At 39.4% G+C, this 26,093-nt stretch overlaps 2 protein-coding genes across 5 annotated transcripts; both read left to right on the top strand.

The window, feature by feature from the left end:
* The first annotated feature begins 6,618 nt into the window (after positions 1-6,618).
* Positions 6,619-18,903, top strand: LOC137282401 (cell cycle checkpoint protein RAD1-like). Of its 3 annotated transcripts, none has more exons than XM_067814161.1 (9): positions 6,625-6,827; positions 7,212-7,367; positions 9,167-9,261; positions 9,797-9,908; positions 11,782-11,904; positions 13,089-13,153; positions 13,780-13,924; positions 14,986-15,044; positions 18,760-18,903. In XM_067814161.1, exons 1-8 carry the CDS (start codon positions 6,717-6,719, stop codon positions 15,022-15,024), a joined length of 846 nt encoding a protein of 281 aa, XP_067670262.1. In that variant the 5' UTR covers positions 6,625-6,716; the 3' UTR covers positions 15,025-15,044; positions 18,760-18,903. The 3 variants fall into 3 exon arrangements, 2 of the variants coding, with proteins under 2 accessions (XP_067670253.1, XP_067670262.1); XR_010956808.1 differs by having other exon boundaries at positions 6,629-6,827; positions 14,986-15,266; XM_067814152.1 differs by lacking the exon at positions 18,760-18,903 and having other exon boundaries at positions 6,619-6,827; positions 14,986-15,770.
* Positions 18,904-20,776: 1,873 nt separating this feature from the next.
* On the top strand, positions 20,777-24,948 carry LOC137282388 (uncharacterized). 2 transcript variants are annotated; one of them, XM_067814137.1, is made up of 3 exons: positions 20,777-20,879; positions 22,599-22,657; positions 22,915-23,142. In XM_067814137.1, the coding sequence occupies exons 1-3, from the start codon at positions 20,861-20,863 to the stop codon at positions 23,140-23,142; spliced, it is 306 nt and encodes a 101-aa protein (XP_067670238.1). In that variant the 5' UTR covers positions 20,777-20,860. The 2 variants fall into 2 exon arrangements, 1 of the variants encoding a protein (XP_067670238.1); XR_010956806.1 differs by lacking the exon at positions 22,915-23,142 and adding an exon at positions 24,931-24,948 and having other exon boundaries at positions 20,866-20,879.
* The last annotated feature ends 1,145 nt before the right edge of the window (positions 24,949-26,093 follow it).

The following is a 26,093-nucleotide window of genomic DNA, read 5'->3' as shown; positions in this document are numbered from 1 at the left end:
GGCATTGATATACCTGCTTCAGTTCGACCCAAGATCGTCCCAAAATAAAATCTGTCTTTCTGTCTGTCTTAAACTGCACTTCATCTTGATTATGGCATTGATATACCTGCTTCAGTTTGACCCAAGATCGTCCCAAAATAAAATCTGTCTTTCTGTCTGTCTTATACTGCACTTCATCTTGATTATGACATTGATATACCTGCTTCAGTTCGACCCAAGATCGTCCCAAAATAAAATCTGTCTTTCTGTCTGTCTTATACTACACTTCATCTTGATTATGGCATTGATATACCTGCTTCAGTTCGACCCAAGATCGTCCCAAAATAAAATCTGTCTTTCTGTCTGTCTTATACTGCACTTCATCTTGATTATGGCATTGATATACCTGCTTCAGTTTGACCCAAGATCGTCCCAAAATAAAATCTGTCTTTCTGTCTGTCTTATACTGCACTTCATCTTGATTATGACATTGATATACCTGCTTCAGTTCGACGCAAGATCGTCCCAAAATAAAATCTGTCTTTCTGTCTGTCTTATACCGCACTTCATCTTGATTATGGCATTGATATACCTGCTTCAGTTTGACCCAAGATCGTCCCAAAATAAAATCTGTCTTTCTGTCTGTCTTATACTGCACTTCATCTTGATTATGACATTGATATACCTGCTTCAGTTCGACCCAAGATCGTCCCAAAATAAAATCTGTCTTTCTGTCTGTCTTATACTGCACTTCATCTTGATTATGGCATTGATATACCTGCTTCAGTTCGACCCAAGATCGTCCCAAAATAAAATCTGTCTTTCTGTCTGTCTTATACTGCACTTCATCTTGATTATGACATTGATATACCTGCTTCAGTTCGACGCAAGATCGTCCCAAAATAAAATCTGTCTTTCTGTCTGTCTTATACCGCACTTCATCTTGATTATGGCATTGATATACCTGCTTCAGTTTGACCCAAGATCGTCCCAAAATAAAATCTGTCTTTCTGTCTGTCTTATACTGCACTTCATCTTGATTATGACATTGATATACCTGCTTCAGTTTGACCCAAGATCGTCCCAAAATAAAATCTGTCTTTCTGTCTGTCTTATACTGCACTTCATCTTGATTATGGCATTGATATACCTGCTTCAGTTCGACCCAAGATCGTCCCAAAATAAAATCTGTCTTTCTGTCTGTCTTATACTGCACTTCATCTTGATTATGACATTGATATACCTGCTTCAGTTCGACCCAAGATCGTCCCAAAATAAAATCTGTCTTTCTGTCTGTCTTATACTGCACTTCATCTTGATTATGACATTGATATACCTGCTTCAGTTCGACCCAAGATCGTCCCAAAATAAAATCTGTCTTTCTGTCTGTCTTATACTGCACTTCGTCTTGATTATGACATTGATATACCTGCTTCAGTTCGACGCAAGATCGTCCCAAAATAAAATCTGTCTTTCTGTCTGTCTTATACTGCACTTCATCTTGATTATGGCATTGATATACCTGCTTCAGTTCGACCCAAGATCGTCCCAAAATAAAATCTGTCTTTCTGTCTGTCTTATACTGCACTTCATCTTGATTATGACATTGATATACCTGCTTCAGTTCGACCCAAGATCGTCCCAAAATAAAATCTGTCTTTCTGTCTGTCTTATACTGCACTTCATCTTGATTATGACATTGATATACCTGCTTCAGTTCGACCCAAGATCGTCCCAAAATAAAATCTGTCTTTCTGTCTGTCTTATACTGCACTTCATCTTGATTATGACATTGATATACCTGCTTCAGTTCGACCCAAGATCGTCCCAAAATAAAATCTGTCTTTCTGTCTGTCTTAAACTGCACTTCATCTTGATTATGGCATTGATATACCTGCTTCAGTTTGACCCAAGATCGTCCCAAAATAAAATCTGTCTTTCTGTCTGTCTTATACTGCACTTCATCTTGATTATGGCATTGATATACCTGCTTCAGTTCGACCCAAGATCGTCCCAAAATAAAATCTGTCTTTCTGTCTGTCTTATACTGCACTTCATCTTGATTATGGCATTGATATACCTGCTTCAGTTCGACCCAAGATCGTCCCAAAATAAAATCTGTCTTTCTGTCTGTCTTAAACTGCACTTCATCTTGATTATGGCATTGATATACCTGCTTCAGTTTGACCCAAGATCGTCCCAAAATAAAATCTGTCTTTCTGTCTGTCTTATACTGCACTTCATCTTGATTATGACATTGATATACCTGCTTCAGTTCGACGCAAGATCGTCCCAAAATAAAATCTGTCTTTCTGTCTGTCTTATACTACACTTCATCTTGATTATGGCATTGATATACCTGCTTCAGTTCGACCCAAGATCGTCCCAAAATAAAATCTGTCTTTCTGTCTGTCTTATACTGCACTTCATCTTGATTATGGCATTGATATACCTGCTTCAGTTTGACCCAAGATCGTCCCAAAATAAAATCTGTCTTTCTGTCTGTCTTATACCGCACTTCATCTTGATTATGACATTGATATACCTGCTTCAGTTCGACGCAAGATCGTCCCAAAATAAAATCTGTCTTTCTGTCTGTCTTATACCGCACTTCATCTTGATTATGGCATTGATATACCTGCTTCAGTTTGACCCAAGATCGTCCCAAAATAAAATCTGTCTTTCTGTCTGTCTTATACTGCACTTCATCTTGATTATGACATTGATATACCTGCTTCAGTTCGACCCAAGATCGTCCCAAAATAAAATCTGTCTTTCTGTCTGTCTTATACTGCACTTCATCTTGATTATGGCATTGATATACCTGCTTCAGTTCGACCCAAGATCGTCCCAAAATAAAATCTGTCTTTCTGTCTGTCTTATACTGCACTTCATCTTGATTATGACATTGATATACCTGCTTCAGTTCGACGCAAGATCGTCCCAAAATAAAATCTGTCTTTCTGTCTGTCTTATACCGCACTTCATCTTGATTATGGCATTGATATACCTGCTTCAGTTTGACCCAAGATCGTCCCAAAATAAAATCTGTCTTTCTGTCTGTCTTATACTGCACTTCATCTTGATTATGACATTGATATACCTGCTTCAGTTCGACCCAAGATCGTCCCAAAATAAAATCTGTCTTTCTGTCTGTCTTATACTGCACTTCATCTTGATTATGGCATTGATATACCTGCTTCAGTTCGACCCAAGATCGTCCCAAAATAAAATCTGTCTTTCTGTCTGTCTTATACTGCACTTCATCTTGATTATGACATTGATATACCTGCTTCAGTTCGACCCAAGATCGTCCCAAAATAAAATCTGTCTTTCTGTCTGTCTTATACTGCACTTCATCTTGATTATGACATTGATATACCTGCTTCAGTTCGACCCAAGATCGTCCCAAAATAAAATCTGTCTTTCTGTCTGTCTTATACTGCACTTCATCTTGATTATGACATTGATATACCTGCTTCAGTTCGACGCAAGATCGTCCCAAAATAAAATCTGTCTTTCTGTCTGTCTTATACTGCACTTCATCTTGATTATGGCATTGATATACCTGCTTCAGTTCGACCCAAGATCGTCCCAAAATAAAATCTGTCTTTCTGTCTGTCTTATACTGCACTTCATCTTGATTATGACATTGATATACCTGCTTCAGTTCGACCCAAGATCGTCCCAAAATAAAATCTGTCTTTCTGTCTGTCTTATACTGCACTTCATCTTGATTATGGCATTGATATACCTGCTTCAGTTCGACCCAAGATCGTCCCAAAAGTGTAACACCAAGAGTGACCACTTCTGCTCAGCCCCGATTCATCCGGGTGTTTCACCTCCGTCATCGATTATGTCACAGCAACAGACACTACAGGATAGGTGTTCGAAGAATTTCCGACCAAACATCCAAGACTGAATCTTCAGAGAGAAGTAAGAATTCGAACATATCTATGCATGGATGAAATACAACGCGTCTACCGACGTCAACATGAGCGTTTTGCGCCGAACTGCATTCGACAGGTTGTCATATTTGATGGTGGAAGCGTCATGATGTAGGGTACAATGCCCTACATGGGTAAATCAGAACTCGTGGTGTTTCAAACAATTTTCTGGCAAATCGCTACATCGACCACATCCTGAGACCTCACCACCTCTCACTTTTTTAATCTCGAGCTGTTCCAACATAACGTTCGACCCTAGGTCACGTAACAGGCGCAATTCTCCCAATACATGCGTTAGTGTCCTTCTCTGACCTTCCAAATCCCCTCACCTGAACCCAATTTGTGGGACCAACTTGATCGACGCGTCCGTAAATGTCTCCTTCGTCCTCTCTACACTGACATGACATGAAAATGACAAGAATTCCCCAAGTGAACATCCGGCGACTGCAAGGGTAGTGTCGCAAGGTACTGACCTGTGTACACACATGTGCAGTGAGTGTACTGAATTAAAGCTGACAATGACACCAATACATATATTCGTCCGTGTGTCGTATTTCCTTAGTCGTCTATGCTTTAACTTAGTCGACTTATTTGCACTTGAATATGGTCAAAACATCTCCTTATTTTGGGCCTGTGTGTTTCATTTATATTAAAGAATCTATGATCTCTCACACATGCCACCATTTCCCAACTGGGCAGATCTATGTTCATGCTGCTGATCACTAGATAGTGTGGTGCTGATTTGTATATTTACAGATAACCTGAATCTTTACCTGGAGTTCTGATAGATAGATGAACTACCCGCGTTCCACGAAACGAAGATCGTAACTCACATGTATGCATTCATGATTTAACATGCATAGACTTGCGACTGTCGCAGTGATGCGATCGGTTTGTGGAACAGGGCCAGTTTCTGCTGCAACCCATTTGCCAGAGCACAGTGGTTAGAATGGGTTTGTTAACCCCTAACTCCTCTTTAACTTCCCCGCCTGCATGTCACCACTGGTCTCGACAGACAGAAAGCAGATTTTACCTATTTTACTGTCCTAACTTGTAAAATTGTAAATGATGTCAAACAGTAACAATAGGTGTGACATATTCGCCCTACCACTGACACACACGTTAATCTTTCTTTAGGATCGAACCCGGATCCTCAGCGTGACGTGCGAGCGCTTAACCACAAGGCTACCTCACCGCCATGTAAGGGTGTGGGTTGGGATAATACAGACCAGTAGCGACTGTCAGACAGAACTTACCCTGGTGGTGTCGAAAATGTTATGGTACTAACTAGACGAATTTTGATATTGTGCCATGACTTCAGGTGAGCAACAAATATATGATATTGGACCGCTTGTTCTAAATAACTGTGACCAATGTCACCAGACTGGGGGATGGCTTAAAAAGTCGGGCCAAGAAAAGTCGGGTCGGGCCGGGCCACCGGGTACTACTAAAAATGGATTGCAGAATATTAAAACGAAATCTGCGGATTTGGGTAGCTAGAATTCAAAGTATGGTTTGGTTGAAAATGTATCGTTAAAACCAGGGATACTCTACAATCTATATAGGCTCCCCGTTAAAACCAACATTGATAACATATCGAGAGTCCCAGAGAAAAGACATTGTCTTGGTGTTATGTGTTGCCCTTGATATGTCTGTGTGAGAAAGTTACTTACTTCTCTTAGCGCGTGAGGTATGACATCCTGGGGTTCTGGGCAGGAAGTGACAGTGTCTTTACAGCTTTTCTTTCCTTAATTAAAACAGGTGGGGTTTCCTAATTAACTTTTATTGTTTCATGCTGAATCAGCAGAGGATGTTTATGTTAAAGAGGAGTGGGCATTGGCGAGAGCCAGTGGGCAACTGTTACATGATTATAAATATGTCTTAAAAGAAATATATTACATCACAACATTTTGTAATATGTTATAAAGGATAAAAAAAGGAAAAATGCGATCGAACGCGCAAAAAATCGCATGTATTACCACTGTATTCTAAAAAGCATAAATTCAGCAAAAAAATCCCATAGCCTGCGAGTATGTAAATGCTTAAATTTACTAGTGCACATGACAGAAAAAATGCAATAATATCTACCTAAATAACACTAAGCAGAGCATGTGCAAACACGTTTCTTCAAAGTACAACACTCTTTTCTGTATAGTCTCAACATACACGTATCACAAGCGTTCGGTCCGGCTTTGCACGTTCCGTCAGAAGCATCTTGAAGTGTATTTAAATCCATTATTATTTTCAAGGATGCATGTTGCATTCATCATTTGTAGGCATGGATATGGTGCGATCATTATCCAATAATACATTTGGCACGCCGTGGCCCGGCCCGACTTTTAGGCCATACCCCGGTAGTATCATAGATGTAGATGCTTAGCATAATGCATATTTGTACAGACATAGCTCATACTATACTTAATGTTTGCGCCTGCCAGACAACATGGACCCAGTCTGGTTAAAATTGGAAAAAAATTACCAAAAATTGATTCCTACTTCCAAGTTGTTTTAGAATTCGACATGACGATGTTAGCGACAGCTTGTAGATAAGGTAATAATCGATCGGAACCAGGTGCAACCGTCTTTACTTTCACCCTCAACACGTTATTGTATTAATTATGACGCATTTTGATACACATCAAGATATTTCTTCTTTTTTTTACGGGATGGTACACATCTTTGCCGCTTAATTACCTCCCTTCGACAGGACAACAAGATGGCGGTAAATACAGATCAGATGCTAGCGATTGTTAATATTTTGTGATGCAATCCCAAAATTTGTAACGGACAATGAGTCTATCGACACAACAGGCAGATGATGACAACCAGAATATTCTTGTCGCAAAAGTTGACAATGCAAGGAATGTTTCAAGCATACTAAAAGCGATAAACTTCAAAGAAGTAAGTCAATAATTATTTTTATTTGATTTCAGAATGATCATGATCAAACCCTGCAACGATACAGTTTACGAATTGCCGATTATAGCTCTTATTAACTCAGTCTCAATTTTGTACAAACTATTTTTTACTCTGTTTGGCATTTTACGTTTTCAGAATGTGGTGAATATTAAGAAAGGTAGAAACTTTATTGATGACACTGTTTTGTTGTTGTTTTAGTATAGATTCTGTTTCTCTTTGGAGCTCTCACTTGGAATCTGTAAAAGAATATATACCATAATTATCTCCCATAATTTTCCTGCCATGAATTAACCATTACGTCTTCATCCTAAATAATATCCTTATTGTTGGCCTAAACTACCTTGTAGAATGCTGTGTTTGTTTCAGACTGCCACAGTGTTTGCCAGTCCTATGGGACTGAAGGTGACCGTGGAAGATGCGAAGTGTGTTCAAGCCAATGCATTCATACAAGAGGCAATTTTCCATGAATTTTCAATCAAGGAAGATCAAATTACATTCAAAATAAATTTAACAGTGTTATTAGTAAGTACAAAATGTTCAGCTTTTCTCATATGTCCAATTATTAATTATGATATAAAAATGATGTAATTATTGTAATCGTGACATTGTAGTTTTACTTAAATATTATGTTTGATTGCAAGTTCCAGGTGCATGTTTCCTCTTTTCACTTATAAAACAGGGGTACAGATAAGCTGTGTATCTGCATAAATTACAAATGTTTACATGAAAACTCAATTCCTGTTATGTCTGTTGTGTACATGTATGCTTGAAGTTTTGTAAATACTCAATAAATTTGATCTTATATGTGTACACACTGTCAAATCTTAGCTTCTGTGTTAGTAAGGGTAGATAAGATATCTGAGGTATATTGAGGTTGGCAACTAGCAGTCATTCTTATGTTTTCTCATATTACAAATCCAACATAAATCGCAATCACTTAAACTAACATATAAACTTTATCATATTCTTACAATTAATGGAAACTGGCAAAACCCAAATGATAATTAGGATACCCATTTGAGATGAACATTTGAGTATGTGACTCAATGGCTCAAAGAGTTATGTTACTCTGCTAAAGTTTGTTTTTCACCTCTGACAACATAACACAGGTTTGACTGGGCACAGCACTCAGTTTTGTAGTCTGTAATACAGACACTGAAGCAAATATATCCAAGAAAGCCCACGCTAGTCAGAAAATGTGGCAAGTGTAGATTTCAATAGCTTCAGTCAAATGAAGAAAGTCTCAGGGCTCCTTTTCATTATATTTTATTGTTTTCGCTATTAACATATTTCAGAGACTATTTGTTAGTCTACCAGTTATGCTGTGCACATGTTAAATATGATTTTACTGGGTCTATATTCTGTGTTATGCGCCATATTGCATGGATCCCAAGACCTGCATTATTGCTAGGAACAACAGTAATTATGCTTATTTTCTTTAGCCACATGTTTTGCCATGAAATCTGTACAGTATACAATTTCATACCATGTCTTACAGAAGTTTGTGGGAAGGTGATGTACAACCCCACTACAGATACACAAATATCACTGTTACTGATTTGTTTCAAACCTTCTTTCTTTTGAAATGTATTTCTTCAGCTTCCGGTTGAAATTAATTTTGAAACTGACAAAGTAGTCTAAAACCTTTATTGTACTGCTACATCATCAATGTATCAATTATGTCTGAATTTCTAAAACCTATTTTGACATCTCATCAGAAGACCTATCCATGTATCTTAATTTTGGACTATCATTGTTCTTCAGCCCCAGCCTTAAGTTGTTTTTTGGTGTTATGTTTTTGTCAATTTAATTCAAAACTTTAATATATTAACATGGCTTTACTTGCTGTGGTGACTGACTTCATGGTGTTGTGGTTACAGCATCTGCCCAGACAGATGAAGGTTGCAGGTGTGATCCCCGGCCGTGTCATACCAAAAGACTTTATAACATGGTCCGTGCTTGACACTCAGCCTTAATGTGCATAGCAAAGACTGGTCGGCCTGGAGTCAGTATAGTGTGTCTGGGTGGGGTATTGAAGCTTATGGTATCACAGTGAACTTGCACTATAAAACCAGCATAAGGCTGGGCTAATACAAGCAGCCACACATACTGATGTATGCACGTTGTCATTATAAGGGACATATTCTTGTTTGAGATGTTAAACCTCATTTCACCTCATCTTCCCTCACTTCCTATCATAACCTAGGTGATTTATTGACACAAGGGACTAAATAACCAGGTGTATAATGATGAGATGAAATGACCCTTAAAGTTTTGTTGTTGTGATTATTCAATGTGTTATGCTATGTTTGTTTTCACAGGAATGTCTGACAATATTTGGCAGCAGTAACATCCCTGGTGTGACAACCAGTCTGAAGATGTGTTACGCTGGATATGGCTGCCCCCTTGTGCTCATGTACGTGTAATTTGAGTGTGATATGAGAGTGATAGTTTAAAGATTAAAATAGGTTCAAATATACTCACTCTCAAACATATAACACACATTACTTAACTTACCAGTACGTTTGAAATATGTAAACATTGACAGTCTAAGAATAACTTATATCTTCACTATACATTTTAGGCATCCCCCTGTCAAAATACTATAAAAGCAAATAGAGATTATTAACTGAACAGAATTTTTAGAAAATATGATAATTATGAGATGTGACTCCATAAGTGTTAACAAGTACATGTACTGGACTTTTGACAACATTGAATACATAATTAGGGATAAACTGTGTCACAGGTTTGGAGGGCACATATTTTCTTCAGGCTCATTTTCATAGGAACTTCTGATGAAAGCAGTACAAACATTTGACAATAAATCAGTCTGGGTCACTGAGCTAGATACTTGTCGCACTGATGGTTGTGGTGGTGGTGGTGGTGATGGTGATGATGATGATGATGATGATGATGATGATGATGATGATGATACTTGGTGTTCCCAGTCTAGAGGAGGAGGGTGTCCTGACAGACTGCAGCATCAAGACCCTAGAGCCAGATGAAGTGCTGGACTTTGATTTCTGCAGTACCAATGTCATCAACAAGATTATTATGAAGGTACACAAGGGGTCAGTCTGAGGAAACTTATTCTCAGTACTGTTTGTTACACTCCACTACTGAGTCTAACAAACCCTGGTAAGAGGTTGCATCAGGTAACTTTTGAGCAACCTATGACCATCCAATCAAACATGAGAAGACCGAACAGATTTAACCAATCAGACAACTGCTACTGTTTAGGGTCTGGCAGGACTTTAAAGAATTTGCAAGTCACTAACACTGATCCCTCAATAAACTAAAATCTGCATAAAACACAGGTATTTCACCTGCAGTATATATGCTTACGACTTTCTGAAGACATGGTTACCATCAGCTAATATTTCAGGAAGCTGACGTCCTTGAATATTAACAAAAAATGCTATTTTCAGCAACTGTTTACTCAGTGTGGTAGCATGCTCCATGTGCATTATCCAGTAGAGATCATATGGAAAATAGCATTCGGAATCATTCGGGTACAAACCTTTCCGAGGGAAAAGTTCAAAAGTTATGTGCGAATGTCCACTTTTGCGATTTAGTAAGCTGTGGTCTGATTGGTCAATCTCAAAGGTTACTTGACACAACCCCCTACTATGTTTTTTTGGACTCAGTAGTGGAGTGTAACGAAAAGTAAGTTTACTTAGACTGCACCAGGGGTGAAACGACAACAAGGTCACAATACCATATGTACCTTGTTCAAGTTGCGATTCTTATCACGATACAAACATTCATGTAAAATTGTGTCTAAACTTCTTGACCATAACTACTAAAGCTCAGGTTTCCAAGAAAAAGCTTAGACACATGTTCATCATGATTGTTTCTGTTTGTAAACTTTAAAGTCTGAGTCAGGAGTGGAAATAACTTGAAAAACAGTGCTGGTGTACTCTGGTACAGTGGCACATGTAAAATCACCTGCCCTGATAATGTTTTCACAATACAGGCCGATTTTCTTGTTCATTTTTAAGAAAAACACAACATAATTAACATTGGGAAGTCAGCTAGACACTGGACAGGGACGTTGGGCAATGGGTTATTTTTTTCCCTGTGATTGTATTTTTGTGTGTGTTGTTTTGATGAATTTTGTATTACGCCTTGCTCAGCAATATTCAAACAATATGGCGATGGTCTGTAAATAATCAAGTCTGGTCCAAACAATCCAGTGATCAATATTGTCAACCAAATCTGTCAAATCTGATCCCTTAAGTTTCCTCTTACATCAAGCATGGGTTGCTAAAGATCAGTTCTAACCTGGGTCTTCACAGGTTGAATGAGTGTTAGAAATAAACCATATTCCTGAAAACAGCTCATAACCTTTTTCATTCCGGCTCCTCATTGATAATCATGAAACTTAATATCAGAATGTTTCTTAAGACATCCTCTGTCAAAGGTCAGTAGCAAGTCAAGGAATTTAATGTAAAAGTATACTTATCATGCTTAACAGTTGTATGATGCAAATTGTTTGGCTAGAAGAAGGAGATGATAAGCTTTCTTACACAGTAGCTCACTGCCGAACAGTCAGTAATAAGGGCTCAATTTTCTTTTCCTAGGTTTTGGGATGGGGTGATTTTTAAGGCGTGTATGTAATCAGAGTGACAAAGTAAAATCTAATGATAAAATTAATCCAAGGGATTATATGTTACTTATTATGTTAAGCAATGCTGCATACAAATTTATGATGATAAATTGTTATTTGTGATGTCGCTTATCAGCTTTCAAATTCATATAAAATTTTTAAATAGCAAAAGAAATGTAAGCTTCGAAAAGAATGAAATCTCACAAAAGTAAGTGTTCATGTCCTTTATTTAAAAACTTGACCAAAATACAGAGTTGAGTTTCTTTTGCTGTTCAGTATACTAGGTCAAGGTTACTGGATGTGAATGTTCCTTTGTCCTTTCAGTCTGAGTGTGTGAGAGAGGTGTTCAGTGAGCTAGACATGAGCAGTGATGTACTACAGATACTCATGTCTCCAGACAAACCTTACTTTCAACTGTCAACATTTGGCAATGCTGGCAGTACTCACGTAAGTTTATGACATATTATCTATCCTGACATGTACATGTTGTTTTCTGACTGGCTAAGCGCTGTTCTATTATTTTCAGTGGAACAGGCCACCACACCCACCCACCTCCACAAAGAATTTGACTTGTCTGTGTCCCGATCATCCATTTGTCCGCTATGAGTGTCTATAAAATGAATGAGTGAGTGTCTATAAAAAAGAATGTGACTGAATCTGCAACTCATTAACAGATGCTAAACTTCCCAATTTTGGAGAGAGAAAAAATAATAAAAATAAAATAAATAAAAAAAAAATGATAATGTGTTCCTCCTTAGTCACATTTTTTTTCTGTCAAATATTTTTTAAAAAGTCCTACCGCCCTTGGAACTTTTGAAAGAAATGTGCCTGAGAAATATGCAGCTCAATGTTAAAGAATGTGAGGTAAGTTTTACCTGAGTAAATGTTGCTTCATGTCAGGTGAAATAGGATTTGACATCATGTTAGAGGTAATCTCTCTTATATAGTGATCTGCTTTTTTGTCTTCCTTTCTCTCTTTTTTGTGGGTGAGTGGGGGTTTGGATGGTTGGGTAGGGGTGAGGTGTGGGGGTGGGTAGGCACTTGTACTAGCCCATACACATATCAGTACTACATATTCACCAAAGTGTGAATGTACCACAATTACAATCTTCCCTATAATGGATTTGCTTTATCCTGACTGGAGTTCCATGGAAGACTTTCTCCCTTAGTGATAATATGTTCATGACAATATTGAGGTGGTTCTCCTTTCATGAAGTAACATTCAATCCCATTCTTTAACATTACACTAAGGTAACCTTATCGACTTACTATCACCTTAGTGCTTCATGAAAGGAGGCCCTGTTCAAACATGTCGTCAGCTACTTACCACAGAAAACACAAGATTTTCAAAACCATGTGCATGTCATATAGCTATGGGTATATTGGTTTGACTTAAGTTGAAAAACAAGAACAGCTGTTTCCTTCAGTTCACCTTTGTTTCATTTTACTGATAATGATGATTACAACCATTTTTCTACTGCCTCATGGTATGTTGAGAATCTAGCACCAAAAATGGCTCTGCTTGGTATCACAATATGAATCATACCTCAGGTACTTGTATACTTCAATAAGTGTTGTATTGTGACACCTTTAGATCCTGTTTATGTTTAATAGCTGATACTTCATTGCAGTCTGCCTTTCCTAAAGACTCAGACATGGTGGAATCCTTCCAGTGTCAACAGACTCAATCCAACAGGTGAGAATGAATCATGTTACAGCATTATGTTGTTGTAGCAGTGTATGTAATAAGGCCAAATCCAGGCAGCCATTAGGGGTGGCAACTTCAAAATGTTACCAGTCCCCAGAAGGATTTATTCGGACCAGAGACCAACATATGGTGAATTTAGTCAGTTTACCCATATGAATGGAGCACTAAACATTTTTACAGACCATCGGACTGGCTAGCCGTAAAGTTGGACAGTCCATTTCCAGTCTAGTCCATCTCAGACGGTCAGATGGGCCTTATATTATACATTTGTTGTAGCAAAATTTTATCGTGACATCTGACATGCTACACCAACTACTGAGCAAGGATTCACAGCGTTTATTTCCAAAAGGGTGATGTACTACTTGAGTGCAAAGGAAAAGCCAGTTTTGACACATGTTGTAGTGACTATTTCTAACACCAAGCTTGAGATTCAAATAACAATTCCTTTTCATGATATTTGACTGATAAAGAGTTGGTAATGGGGAGTCTAAATAAACCATTTACTGATTGTTTCACCAAAGGTATGAATACAGGAAATGGATACAGGAAAAGATGTATCATGTATCGTTTCACCATTGTGTCAGTTCACCCCTGGACACCTATGTTTGCTGCAGGTACAAGCTAGCTCTGCTGAAGCCAACAGTGAAAGCTCTGGCTCAGTCTACTCGGGTGTCCATCAGAACTGACAACAGAGGCTTCCTGTCTCTACAATACATGATCAAGAATGAGGACAACCAAGTCTGTTTCGTGGAATTTTATGTGAGCATTGTTTATAACACTGACAACCCTAGAGAAACACAGTTACATCCCTTTGGCAGGCCAGGACTTGATTAGTTGCGAAAGTGGTAGCAGCTTTTGTGTGCTTTGTGCTCAATGTAGGGTCATATATTTTCTATAATTGGTGGTATGTGTGAATGCAATGATTTGAAATATGATGTAGAACTTTACCTTGGTAAATATTAACCGGCTTCGTTCGTCTAATGGCTCTTGCTTAAACTCTAGCAAAGTTGAAATAATATTTTCCTTACAAATGTGTTGATTAAATGTCACGTTCATCAGATTTCATAATGAAATAGGCTTCATAAGTTCCAAATTTTATTGACAATTATGGATATGTCAAGTACCGCGATACAACGAGGTTGCAGGCTATTACTGACAACCTTGGAGAAAATTGGGGCAGTTCTCTTAGATGGAGTTACATCCCTTTGTCAGGGCAAGCTCTGATGAGTCACAAATGTGGTAGCAACTTTCGTTGCTTTGGGCTCTGTATAGGGTTGTGAATATATTGATTTGAAACATGGTGAATAACTTCATCTTGCTTATAACAAACAAATTCTTTTACTTTTGTCCTGGAGACCCTTCACTTTGCAGTGCAGTGTAACATCCCAGAGTTCCATCCCTTTAGCAGGCCAGGATCTGATTAGTAAATAAATGGAGGCAAATGTTTAAAACTTTTGTTGCTTTGATCCTTGGGCTAGGATGTTTTTGGATAGGATAGTATACTTTAAATAGTTGGTTGTTGATGTGAGTGTAACTATTTGGATAGGATAGTATACTTTAAATAGTTGGTTGTTGATGTGAGTGTAACTATTTGGATAGGATAGTATACTTTAAATAGTTGGTTGTTGATGTGAGTGTAACTATTTGGATAGGATAGTATACTTTAAATAGTTGGTTGTTGATGTGAGTGTAACTATTTGGATAGGATAGTATACTTTAAATAGTTGGTTGTTGATGTGAGTGTAACTATTTGAAATATTGTTGTTTTGTTACTTTGTTAGATCATTTCAATAGTTGGAGATGTTTTGTTTTCATTGCAGTGTGCCCCAGATGAAGAAATGGATGAACCAGATCACTGACACAGGAATATACATTGTGTGTATGTTTGATTGCAAGATGTCAACAAGTCTTGTCCTTAGATGTGACAGTGCTGATGCTGAATCCCATGACACATGGAGAACTGTTGCCTGTCTTGTTGGTCCAGCCAGATGTTTGCATGGGCAGGGATTTTGCATTACAATATGCAGTGGTCAAGGAGCATCACAAGGCAAAACTGTTACAATGGGTGTGATTGTCACTATACCCCTTGGCTCGCACTTTGGTAAACATAGGCACCTTTGGATCCTTAACTGTACTTCTTGTGATTTGCAAATTTCTAGGCCTTTACCTTCATAATATTTTACTTGGCTTGAAGGAAATTGTAATGGAGGTAACTTGTGTTGCCGAGAAATCAAAGCCACCATCAGTTTGACTGACATAAAGTCAATCAAAATTATTCTGGAGGACTATCTTGTGCATGTCATTATTGAATTTCTCACTATCTTGATCATATTCATTGTAACTGGTCACCATTGTGTTGATATGGCAATCCCAAGATTGATGAGCTGTTGTAAGTCCCATTCTAATGGGTACTTCCCAATTTGGTTGGTACATTAAACTTGGTAGCATTGCTAATCAAACAGACAAACGGAAATCAAGGGCAGATAATTTGAGATTGGGAGGAATATGCAGATGGGTCAAGTGGTGGGTAAAGGTTTATTGAGAGCCCAGGATGGGTGTGTGGTTATGAAACACTTTTATTTTTCATAAACAGTCATACATCAGAGTGTGTTTGTTTTGTTTGGTGGCATGTTACTTCCCAGCCGATGTAGTCTTGTAGTTAATGGATTCATTCCTGACTTCAAAGACACCCCACATGGATACAGTGTGTGAAGCCCATTTCTTGTGTCCTCTTCCATGTATTGCACTTCATCTGGTCACCAACCATCTGAGTGAGGGAGTTGTGACGACACTGAAAGTAATGAACGAATGAACACTGAATGATATCTGAAGGGTTTTTACTCCAGGTCCCAAGCGGCATCGATCCAGGTAGCTTGCGCTTATTTGTGCGGTACCATAGACAACTTATCCACCATCACCCCCCAAAACATCCTGGTGAAGAACGCCAGCTCTTATATGCACATCGTACTGGGGACGTGCTAGCACAGTGCCCACGTAGGACAACAAAAACAGAGAGACTGAGTCAAGAATAATGCCACAGGAATTCAGAACAGTTAGTGTATCTCTTTGACAAACTGGCAAGCTGAACCAACCTTCTATAGCAATGTGATGTGACGTGACGTAAGTTAACTGATATTTACTGTACGCACCATTCCTGATTCAGAGGGCAACTAGAATTTTAACATGGGGCTTCAACCGTTCCTATAAGCCACAAAAACCCATAACATATTATCCTGAAAGTATTACAGAAAACTATGTTTATTTTATGATGTCCGGCACTGTTCCTTCTATGAAAGGACGGAGGGTTAACCTTGTGGTTAAACCGTTCACTCATCATGCTGAAGTCCCGACTTTGATTCCCCACACTGGTACAGTGTGTGAGACCCATTCCTGCTTTTTCCCGCTGTGATGTTGCTAGACTATTGCTAAGAACGGCGTAAAACTAAATTTGCTCACTCAGTCCCTCGAGAAATTAACAGAGATTATAATGCGCACACAGCTGTACTAAGAAAGGAGCGATGCAGAGAATAAAATTCTTGCTGCATGTGGACATCAGTTTTATGTGGCACGTAGTGTGTATGTGTGTGCGTGCGCTTTAAAACATACCTTAAACATTAACATTGATCTAACGTATCATCATATGGATTCCTATCAGCTAACATCTACTCAGAAGTTTTACTACTTCCACCATCTCTCACTCTACTTGTCCTTCTCTCCCTTCCTGTCAGCGTCCTACTGGGAGATACATGACCATCCTTGAACCCCTGTCTGAGCTCCCATCTCTCTCCTTGCCCCTCTCTCTACCCCCGTCCTCCAAGATTCCCCTCACTTCGTTGACATCAACCTTGATGACGAAACCCCGACCAAGTCCCCAGTTCGAGTGTTCCTGTCACGCGTGTCTGGATTCTTGAGGAGAGTGTTCGGTGCAAAGATGGACGCCTAGAGTGACATCTTGCAATTGTTTGTATTCTTGTGGAGTGTGTTTAAGGTGGACGCTTAGAGTGACATCTTGCAATTACTTGGATTCTTGAGGAGTGTGTTTAAGATGGACGCTGAGAGTGACATCTTCCAATTGTTTTAATTCTAGAGGGGTCTGTTTGAGATGGGCTCTTAGAGCGGCATCTTACAGCTGTTTTGGATTCTTGAGGAGTATGTCAAGATGGATGTTTACAGTGACATCTTGCCACCTTGGTGTCATATAAAATTTAATTGCGTTGAATCATAAATACATTTTTTGGACTTTTCGGACTATTTTTCGGCTGTTTTGGATTTTAGTGGTTTAGAATTTTTCGTAGATAGAAGGTATTAGTGTAATTTAAGTGCATTTTTCCATGCTTATTTCGGAATTTATTGGCACGTGATTTGAGATTTTTTAAATATGTATTTGTTCGCACGTGATTTTAGATTTTTTAAATATATATTTGTTTGCACGTGATTTGAGATATTTTAAATGTGTATATATTCGACACTTATCAGTTTGAACTATTCAATATTGCGTTTACTTTCAATATGATTTGTCTTTTCTCTTGTTATCAAGCTGATTTCGAAATGAGTTCTGTCGATGAACTGATGAAATATATTAATTTAGTCAAATGGATACAGATATTGCAAACATGATTTAGAGACCACCCCTCGGGAGCCTCCTTTTCATGTTACATGAAACGTTATAGCACCGCTTAGGTACAAAAACAATGAGTCAATCTGAATGCAAGATTCGAACAATTATTTGGTCATTCTTGTAAGAAGTGACAAATGGGAGGGGTGGTCAGGTTCACTGATTGGTTGACACACGTCTTCGTATCCAAGTGGGGTAGGTCGATATTCATTCTATTGATCACTGGATTGCCTGGTCTAGACTCGATTACTTACAGATCGCTGCTATATGGCTGTATGTTTTGAGTGTGGTGTAATACAACAACAAAGTTGAATGTGTGTGAGTATAGTTACATATATTGCAGCAATATCACATGGGGAAATATGGGCCCAACATATTCATCTGGGGTCATCAGTGTGACCCTCGAACGCTCTGAGTAAATGTATTCTTAGTGATGACTGGAACATAGAAAGCAATATTTGCTTGCATCACCAATGACCAATCCTGGCCATGACTTCAGAGCAAGGTGGCGTGTGGCAGCTGAAGTCTACAGAGCAGTTTTTAAATAGATTTTGTCACTATTCTGTTTTTCTGAGGTAGTCGCATGTCAGTAGTTGTATGTTTATAGGATAAAACTCGTGTCCTGAGTCAAAGGACCGCTAAAGATACGGGTTAGAACTGATCTTCAGGAAGCCATGCTTGTCGCAAGAGGCGCCTAACGGGATCAGATGGTCAAGCTCGAGGACTTGTTATCCATCCCAATTGCGCAGATCAATGCTCATGCTGTTTATCACTTGATTATCCGGTCCAGACTCACTTATTTACAGACTCCGCCAAGTAGCTGGAATGTTGCTGAGTGCGACGTTAAACAAACCTCACTCACTCACTGCAAGGTCAAAAGAAAAAAAGAAATCATAGTCACTCATGATATAGACGGAAACATGCAAGTGACTTTGCTTTGACAGGAAGATTTATTGTTTGTTTTCTTTTCTGTCCATAGATTGGAGATAGGTAGCCCTCCACTCACCAGAGACTTACCGGTATCAGCCATCGTCAAAGCCAACTTCTAAATCTGCAGTCGATGTGTATCGCGCCTGTCATGAACATGTATCAATGTGATCTAATAAAATGTGTCGAAACGGAACTGATGTGCTCCTGTATAGCTAAGTATAAAATGTTTGGACAACCACTTATGTGAACGAGTGAATGTGGTCGAACCCCCTTTTGTCTGTGTGTCGAGATCCTTCTGCAGTCATTGACACGTACGGGTATGGCACTGTCATTCTCGTGTGAGAAGACACGGCATTCACTTCTTGAAACTGTGCTAGAAACACTGAGTATTCCCAGATTTTATCCTCCCCAGCTCAGTATGGATTTTAGGACCACAGTGTGTGTGAAAGTGACATAACGATTACATGTGATCATACCACTGTTGGGTGAAGACTTGTGTATGCTGCAATTCACTGGTTGTTGTTTCCCTTCCATGGCCATGACAAGAGACACAACTCTCCCGCTCGCTCATTCACCCGCTCACCTACTCGCCGGGAACGGTCGATGGTCATCATGTTGATCACTTGAACTGGTCCAGACATTTTTCGTTACAGAATGCTGGCGTTAAATAACACACCAGAAGAGACAAAGCATTCACCCAGTCACTCAACCATCAGTAGGTTTAAAATTAATGTCGGTCCTCAGGCTCGAAGCCGACTGAAAACCACTCGGACCCACAGCTTTTGTTTTCTGCAGGTCCATATGACCGACAGCCTTTACGTCCCCAATAACAATTATTTGATTATTATTTTTAAAAAAAACAAAACAAAACAAAAAAACCCCCTATCTTTCAGTAATTTCTATAACTTTATCTCGATCAGTAGCTGTTGTCTGCATTCGAGAAAGCAATTTAGATCACAAACGTTTCAGAAAACGTGAATCTTGACATGAATGTTGATTTTGTCGTTAAAAGCAGACCATATACCGATGGTATGTGGTCTCTGTTAAAAGGAAGGCTAGTCAGTCAGTAGAGTCAAATTGAACCCTTTAACTTAGTTGTCACATTTGTTTGTTGGGAATTACTTATATCGCAGCTAAAACAAAGTCTCTGACCAGGACCACAGCATTTAATCGTTCTGCGTCCTTAGGGCCTGGAGCTTTTCAGGGTTAAGGGTAACCGCGGTGGATGTGATATGAGTAAGTGGAGCCCCAGATGATACACAATGGCTGCTCCCAGGCCGTCAGTGAGTTTATCTTGCGTAAACAGTGAAAGGGTTATCGATCTGTGCGCACGACAACAATCACGGCGGCCTGTTTTTACTCAAGCTTGTGGCCATACAGTGTGGCGCCGCACAGTCTGTACTGTTATTCGTAACGGTGAAAACTTATAACAATGACAATGCAGATTTTCAACAACACAGGTAGCGTCGAAATAAACGAAACAGACTTCATGTGTTGTACTTGTTTGAGTAAAGATCTTGTTTGCAAATTGTTTGTTGTTTATCGCCGCGGTAGGCAACATTCCAGGTGTATGCCGGCGGTCTGGACCAGACAATTCATTGATTAATTCCAACCGGGATCTCCACAGATCACAGATCCGATCCTCAGTATCCCACGCTGGTACACAGTCGACTTACGGGATCGGGAGGTCTGGCTCACCGACTTGATTGTTACATGTCAACGTATCCCCAATTGTGTAGATCAATGCCCACGCTGTAGATCACTGGATTGTCTGGTCTAGGCTCGATTATGCACAGCCCGCTGCCATATAGTTGGAATATTGCTTACAATAGTTCATTACTTTTAAAAGTGGTGGGAGCCAGGTTGTTAAAGCTTTCGTACCTCAGACCGGGTTCGACTCCTCCATGTGTGTACCTCTTGGGTTGTGCAATATCGTGCACGTGTTTTCTTCTATCAGATGCTAAGTGAATGAGTATGTTAGTGGGTGAAACGTCCCGTAATGCTATGACGATCTCGCGAGATTTATGACGTCGCTATGACGACAGTTTCACTTCTGATACCGCCATTTTGACGCTATCATACCTCTGTGATATTGCTGAATTTCTGTTGACATTTGCCTCACGATCTGCTCATCACCAGATATTGTCATCATGAACTCCTACACGCAAGGTATTTCTTTATTTCTATAATAGTTAATTGTTGCCATTTTTGCTTTCTTTTGTGACTTATTTACATTTTTCAAGCTGAGTGGGGAAACGAAGAAACTTCCACTGAAGTCCCAGAAGAGCCCGCCGACTGCTATGGAAGATTGACCAGTGTAGTTGTTTTTGGTTACCTGTGGCCTTTTAACCTTTCACTATGTTTACAAACAAGAAGAATGCAACACCCGTTTCACCCAAATATACAATGAATAAGTAGTTTACGTTCTTTCTTGTGGGTGTGCATATTAACTTATTAACTTATAACTTATTATTGGTTGCTACCAGTTATAATGTTTAAGGTCTTTCTAATGAGAATGTTCCCTCTGTCTACTTTCAACCAAAGTTCGGCAACAGCCACTGGTATCAGTTACTGTAGCATGGGGATTCTACGGGTGCTTCGATAACTAGGTTGAACCTACTGAACGTTACAAATCAGTGTTAAGCAAACAACCGGAGGTGTCGGTGTAATATGTGTGTGCAGCAGTGCGTCATAGTTAAGAACAGGGACGGGTCGTGAAGTGAACAAAGCAATAAGATATAAACATCTCTGATTTCCCGTCCGCTTATTTGGTGGGGGATTCTAAAGACAGTCCCAAATTACAAATGTATGTATCAAGAAAACAATACTAATCGCATATGCCTCACCAAGTCATATTGTGATATATATTCACTATTAAATAGAATAGAGTCACTGGTACTCACAGATGGAAGTCACAATTCATCAAAACACTAACCCCCAAACCGACCCTGAAAATTGCTGAATGTAGCCATAAACAAGGCAAAAATCAAACAACACCATCAGGTCTCACATTTCTATCATTCTCTCCCTCTTTTTCCCTCTGTTCTCAAAGATCTTAAGATATGTTCAGTACTGCAATAATTTATAGCACAAAAAGATACAAATATCACTCATGGTCAGAGAGTGAATCAATAGGTTTTTGAAAGGCATTTAGAAGTTGAACAAACATGAATACATGACACGTTTTATGGATAACAGCTTCTTTTCATTTTCTAAACCACGTGTCAGAGCTAGTTCTTGCTCCTTCATCAGGTGAATGCTGATTCACCATTCTTCTGATGATGGACCAAGAATTACCCCTGAAAGGTAATAAAAGGCAGAAAAAACGTAATGAAAGATTGTTATCCATAAACTGTGTCATGTAATCAAATCAACAGTGTAGGTTGAAAGGCTATTTCGAACATGTGCTTTCTGATCAAGACCCGGTTGTGGAAACGTATATATGTAGACGGTGCAGTTAAATATTTTCTTTGACAGCTGCATATAATAATCAATAAAAGTGTAATGACACCTCATTGAATCATGTGCGACCATGAGCTAACTGAAGGATAAAGGTTAGCTAAACCTAGCATCAACCAAACAAGCCTTTTCATTCAATGATACATTGATATAGCATAATCAATAAAGGTCAAATTTACATGAATGTGCTTGTTAAAACGAAAATAAGTTAATTGTGTAACTATATATAAACTTTGGTATATATCATGCTGTGGAAACTTCAGTGACAGTTGAATAAACATGTTGGACGTATTGTGTTTCAATTTCCTTGTTCACTAATGACCACTTAGGTTTTAACGAAGTCATTTGTTGTTGACTGTTTGATACAGTCAGGTTCTGTTTGTTGTCTGATTATTTATTTAACAGACTTTCATTCCTTCTTTCCCACAGCTCTTGACCTTGTGATCAGGTTCCCTCTGAACTTTGACATCTGGGCCCCTCCTCGCCAAGTGGGTGTCCTAGGGAATGAATTACCAGTATTTCATTTTCTAAAACTGAATTTGTGTGTGTCTTGTTGTGTGTATGAACCTATCCATTGTATCAGTTGCTAACACAAAGCCACACCAACACATTGCTCTTCATGTGCACACTACTCACAGTGTTACTTTGCAGTAGATATCCCATATCTAAATCACATTTTCCTTACATGCTGATTATGACTTTCACCATCTGTCACTCTACTTGTCCTTCTCTCCCTTCCTGTCAGCGTCCTACTGGGAGATACATGACCATCCTTGAACCCCTGTCTGAGCTGCCCACCTCTCCCACTTCTCTCCAAGCCCCTCTCTTCACCCCCGTCCTCCCTGACGCCCCTCACTTCGTTGACATCAACCTTGATGATGACGACACCCCCACCCAGTCCCCAGTTCGAGTCTTCCTGTCGCGTATGTCTGGATTCTTGAGGAGAGTGTTCCGTGCCAAGATGGATGCCTAGAGTGACATCTTGCAATTATTTAGATTCTTGAGAGAGATGTTTAAGATGGACGCTGAAAGTGACATCTTGCAACATTGTTTGGAGTATTGAGGAGTGTGTTTAAGATGGACGCTTAGAGTGACATCATTCAATTGTTTGGATTCTTGAGGAGTGTGTTTAAGATGAATGCTGAGAGTGACATCTTGTAATTGTTTAGATACATGTGGAGTGTGTTTAAGATGGATGCTGAGCGTGACATCTTGCAATTGTTTGGATTCTTGAGGAATGTGTTTAAGATCGATGCTTAGAGTGACATCTTGTGACTGTTCGAATTCTTGTGGAGTGTGTTTAAGATGGACGCTTAGAGTGACATCTTGTGATTGTTTGGATTCTCGTGGAGTGTGTTTAAGATGGACGCTTAGAGTGACATCTTGTGACTGTTCGGATTCTTGTGGAGTTTATTTAAGATGGACGCTTAGAGTGACATCTTGTGATTGTTTGGATTCTTGTGGAGTGTGTTTAAGATGGACGCTTAAAGTGACATCTTGCCACTTTGGAGGCTGTGCCATGTGATATTGAATTACATTGAATCCTAAATACAATATGTTTTCCGACTTTCTACTTTTTTTTTACCTTCCGGACATTTTTGGGGATGTTTTTGATTTTAGTGGCTTGGGATTATTCTGTTTTCCCTTGCTCATTTTGGCTTTTCTCGACCAAGATTTTAGAACAGTTTTTGATACATATTCGACACTTATCAGCTATAACTATTAAATATTCTTTTTACCTTCTAGCTGATTTCTTGTGTTTCTTGATGGTATTGTTATATATTCCACCAATATTAGGGGAAAATGGATGTCACACGCTGGACACGAGTCTTCAGTGTAACGCACGGACACTATTTATAGACTAGACCACCCCACAGTCACCTTTTCACCTACCACGTGATCGAACTGTAATGCTACAGTTTGAGTAGCTGGTGCTATGTCCTAGATGCACTTGCTGCCCTAGACGTCCTCTGTAACTGCGACAAACACCTTGACACGCCATCGTCGTTCTGCCTGCGTGTTAGTGAGTGAGTGTGGTTTATGACGCTTTAAGAGCTAATGGTACCATGCTAGGACGTAGTATACGACTGCAATACTGTCGGTGGCCGATGCTGTAATCCCCCTTGAATATTACACGCATGAGAGTTGTGAGTGAGTAAATATAGTTTGCAGTAATGCCTCGACCAGTGAAAACATCATTTACCTGCCTGAGCAAAGGCCCATCATGGCCATGACGTCACAGCAGTTTTATACGTTTTGTCACTGGAAAAATTCTTGAGTAACTTCTCCACAATTCCATTTTGTAAAGGTAGTGGTGGTACTGGAGAGTAGTGGTGACCACCTTGGTCAATATCCCTCAAGCGAATACCCCAAAACATCAGAAGGAATACCAATTGTTGAGACATGTACATTCACGCACTGTTCCATCAGCGCCTTGTGAAAGACCTAGTTGCATGGACATGTGCGCTATATAAATATCCTGTAATAATAATATTGGCTTATACCTGGTTAAAAGTGTGCATTAAAATAATATTAAAATCGTAATAATTTAGGGGATCATTTCAAAATATTTCCACAGTTTATTGAGAGAGAACATTGTAGGGACAGTGTTCATAGTACATTACACACATTGAATAAAACAGGTCTCTGGAAATGATATCTTTCGAATGACAGTGATTCATGGACACTTATGATATAGTCGGGAACATGTATGGACCTTGCTTTGATCAGAAATATTTATGAGTGACGTTTCTGTTCACAGGTTGAATATAGGCAGTCACCCGAGACTTAACCATCGTCAAAGCGGACTTTCCCACTTGATGTGTATCGCGCGTGTCGAGGACATGTATCAGTGAAATGTAATAAAATGTGTCGGACTGTAACTGGTGTGATCCTGTATAGCTCAGTATAGAATGTCTCGATGTAGCTAGCACTTGTGTGAGTGAGTGAATATTTGGTCAAACCCCCTTTTGTCTGTGTGTCGGTCAGTTGGTGTCGCCTGGTAGGAAATCCTGAAGTGATGCAGTCATTGACACGTACGGGTATGGTACTGTCATCCCTTAAGTGTGGGGAGCTAAAATAACAGACACTGACACGCACGGGTATAGTACTGTCACCCCCTTCAGCGTGGGGAGCTAAAGCATCAGTCACTGATACGTACGGGGATGGTACTGTCACCCCTTAAATGTGGGGAACTAAAGAATCAGTCACTGACACGTACGGGTATGGTACTGTCACCCCTTCAGAGTGGGGAGCTAAAGCATCAGCCACTGATAGGTACCGGGATGGTACTGCCACCACCATCAGAGTGGGGAGCTAAGGCATCGGTCATTGATACCCGTACGTGCCAGTGCCTGATGCCCCTTAGTGTCCACAAATGTGCAGTGAGTGAACTGATTTAATGCTGACAATAACAAACATTCATGTGTTCGTGCGTGTGTTGAATTTCTTTCATCTATGTTCAAGCTTAACCGACTTAAATACATGCTGATATCTCGTATGCTTTGAACCAATGCATATTGCCCTCACTGTAGGTGCAGGAACACATGTCGAACACAAACTCGCATAGACAGGGATTTATGAAATAACGATGTTTGGTAGTCGTTGACAATTATCGTAGACATGACAAATCCATCGATGATGTTTAAGAAAATGTGTGTTGCCATACAGAGAGGTCTGCAGACAGCCCAGTGAGCATACCATCGTGAAACAGCCTTTGCATGAAGTTTTTCTGAAAGGGTTAGGTCATGTGAGGCTATGCATTTATTGCTTAAATTTGCAAAAGTTTATAGCATTCCACTGAATTAGAACCAAAGCACTTTGGACCACAAGGCTAGTGTTAACCTGTAGGCCATCGTGCAATACATTTATACTTGTCTTAACATTCTGAACATTACTGCATGTAAAATATTTTGTATTTAGCAT

This window comes from Haliotis asinina, chromosome 1 (assembly GCF_037392515.1).
Source record: "Haliotis asinina isolate JCU_RB_2024 chromosome 1, JCU_Hal_asi_v2, whole genome shotgun sequence".
In the NCBI taxonomy this organism is placed as follows: Eukaryota; Metazoa; Mollusca; class Gastropoda; order Lepetellida; family Haliotidae; genus Haliotis; species Haliotis asinina.
Note: the sequence above shows the minus strand (reverse complement) of the source record. Positions and strands in the feature narration are given on the sequence as shown.

Coding starts and splice junctions, on each gene's coding strand:
- LOC137282401 (XM_067814161.1), top strand. CDS start 6,717: ATGAGTCTATCGACACAACAGGCAGATGATGACAACCAGAATATTCTT. Junction 9,262..9,796: donor GGCTGCCCCCTTGTGCTCAT/GTACGTGTAATT, acceptor TGGTGTTCCCAG/TCTAGAGGAGGAGGGTGTCC. Junction 11,905..13,088: donor GCAATGCTGGCAGTACTCAC/GTAAGTTTATGA, acceptor ACTTCATTGCAG/TCTGCCTTTCCTAAAGACTC.
- LOC137282388 (XM_067814137.1), top strand. Junction 22,658..22,914: donor TCTGGGCCCCTCCTCGCCAA/GTGGGTGTCCTA, acceptor CCTTCCTGTCAG/CGTCCTACTGGGAGATACAT.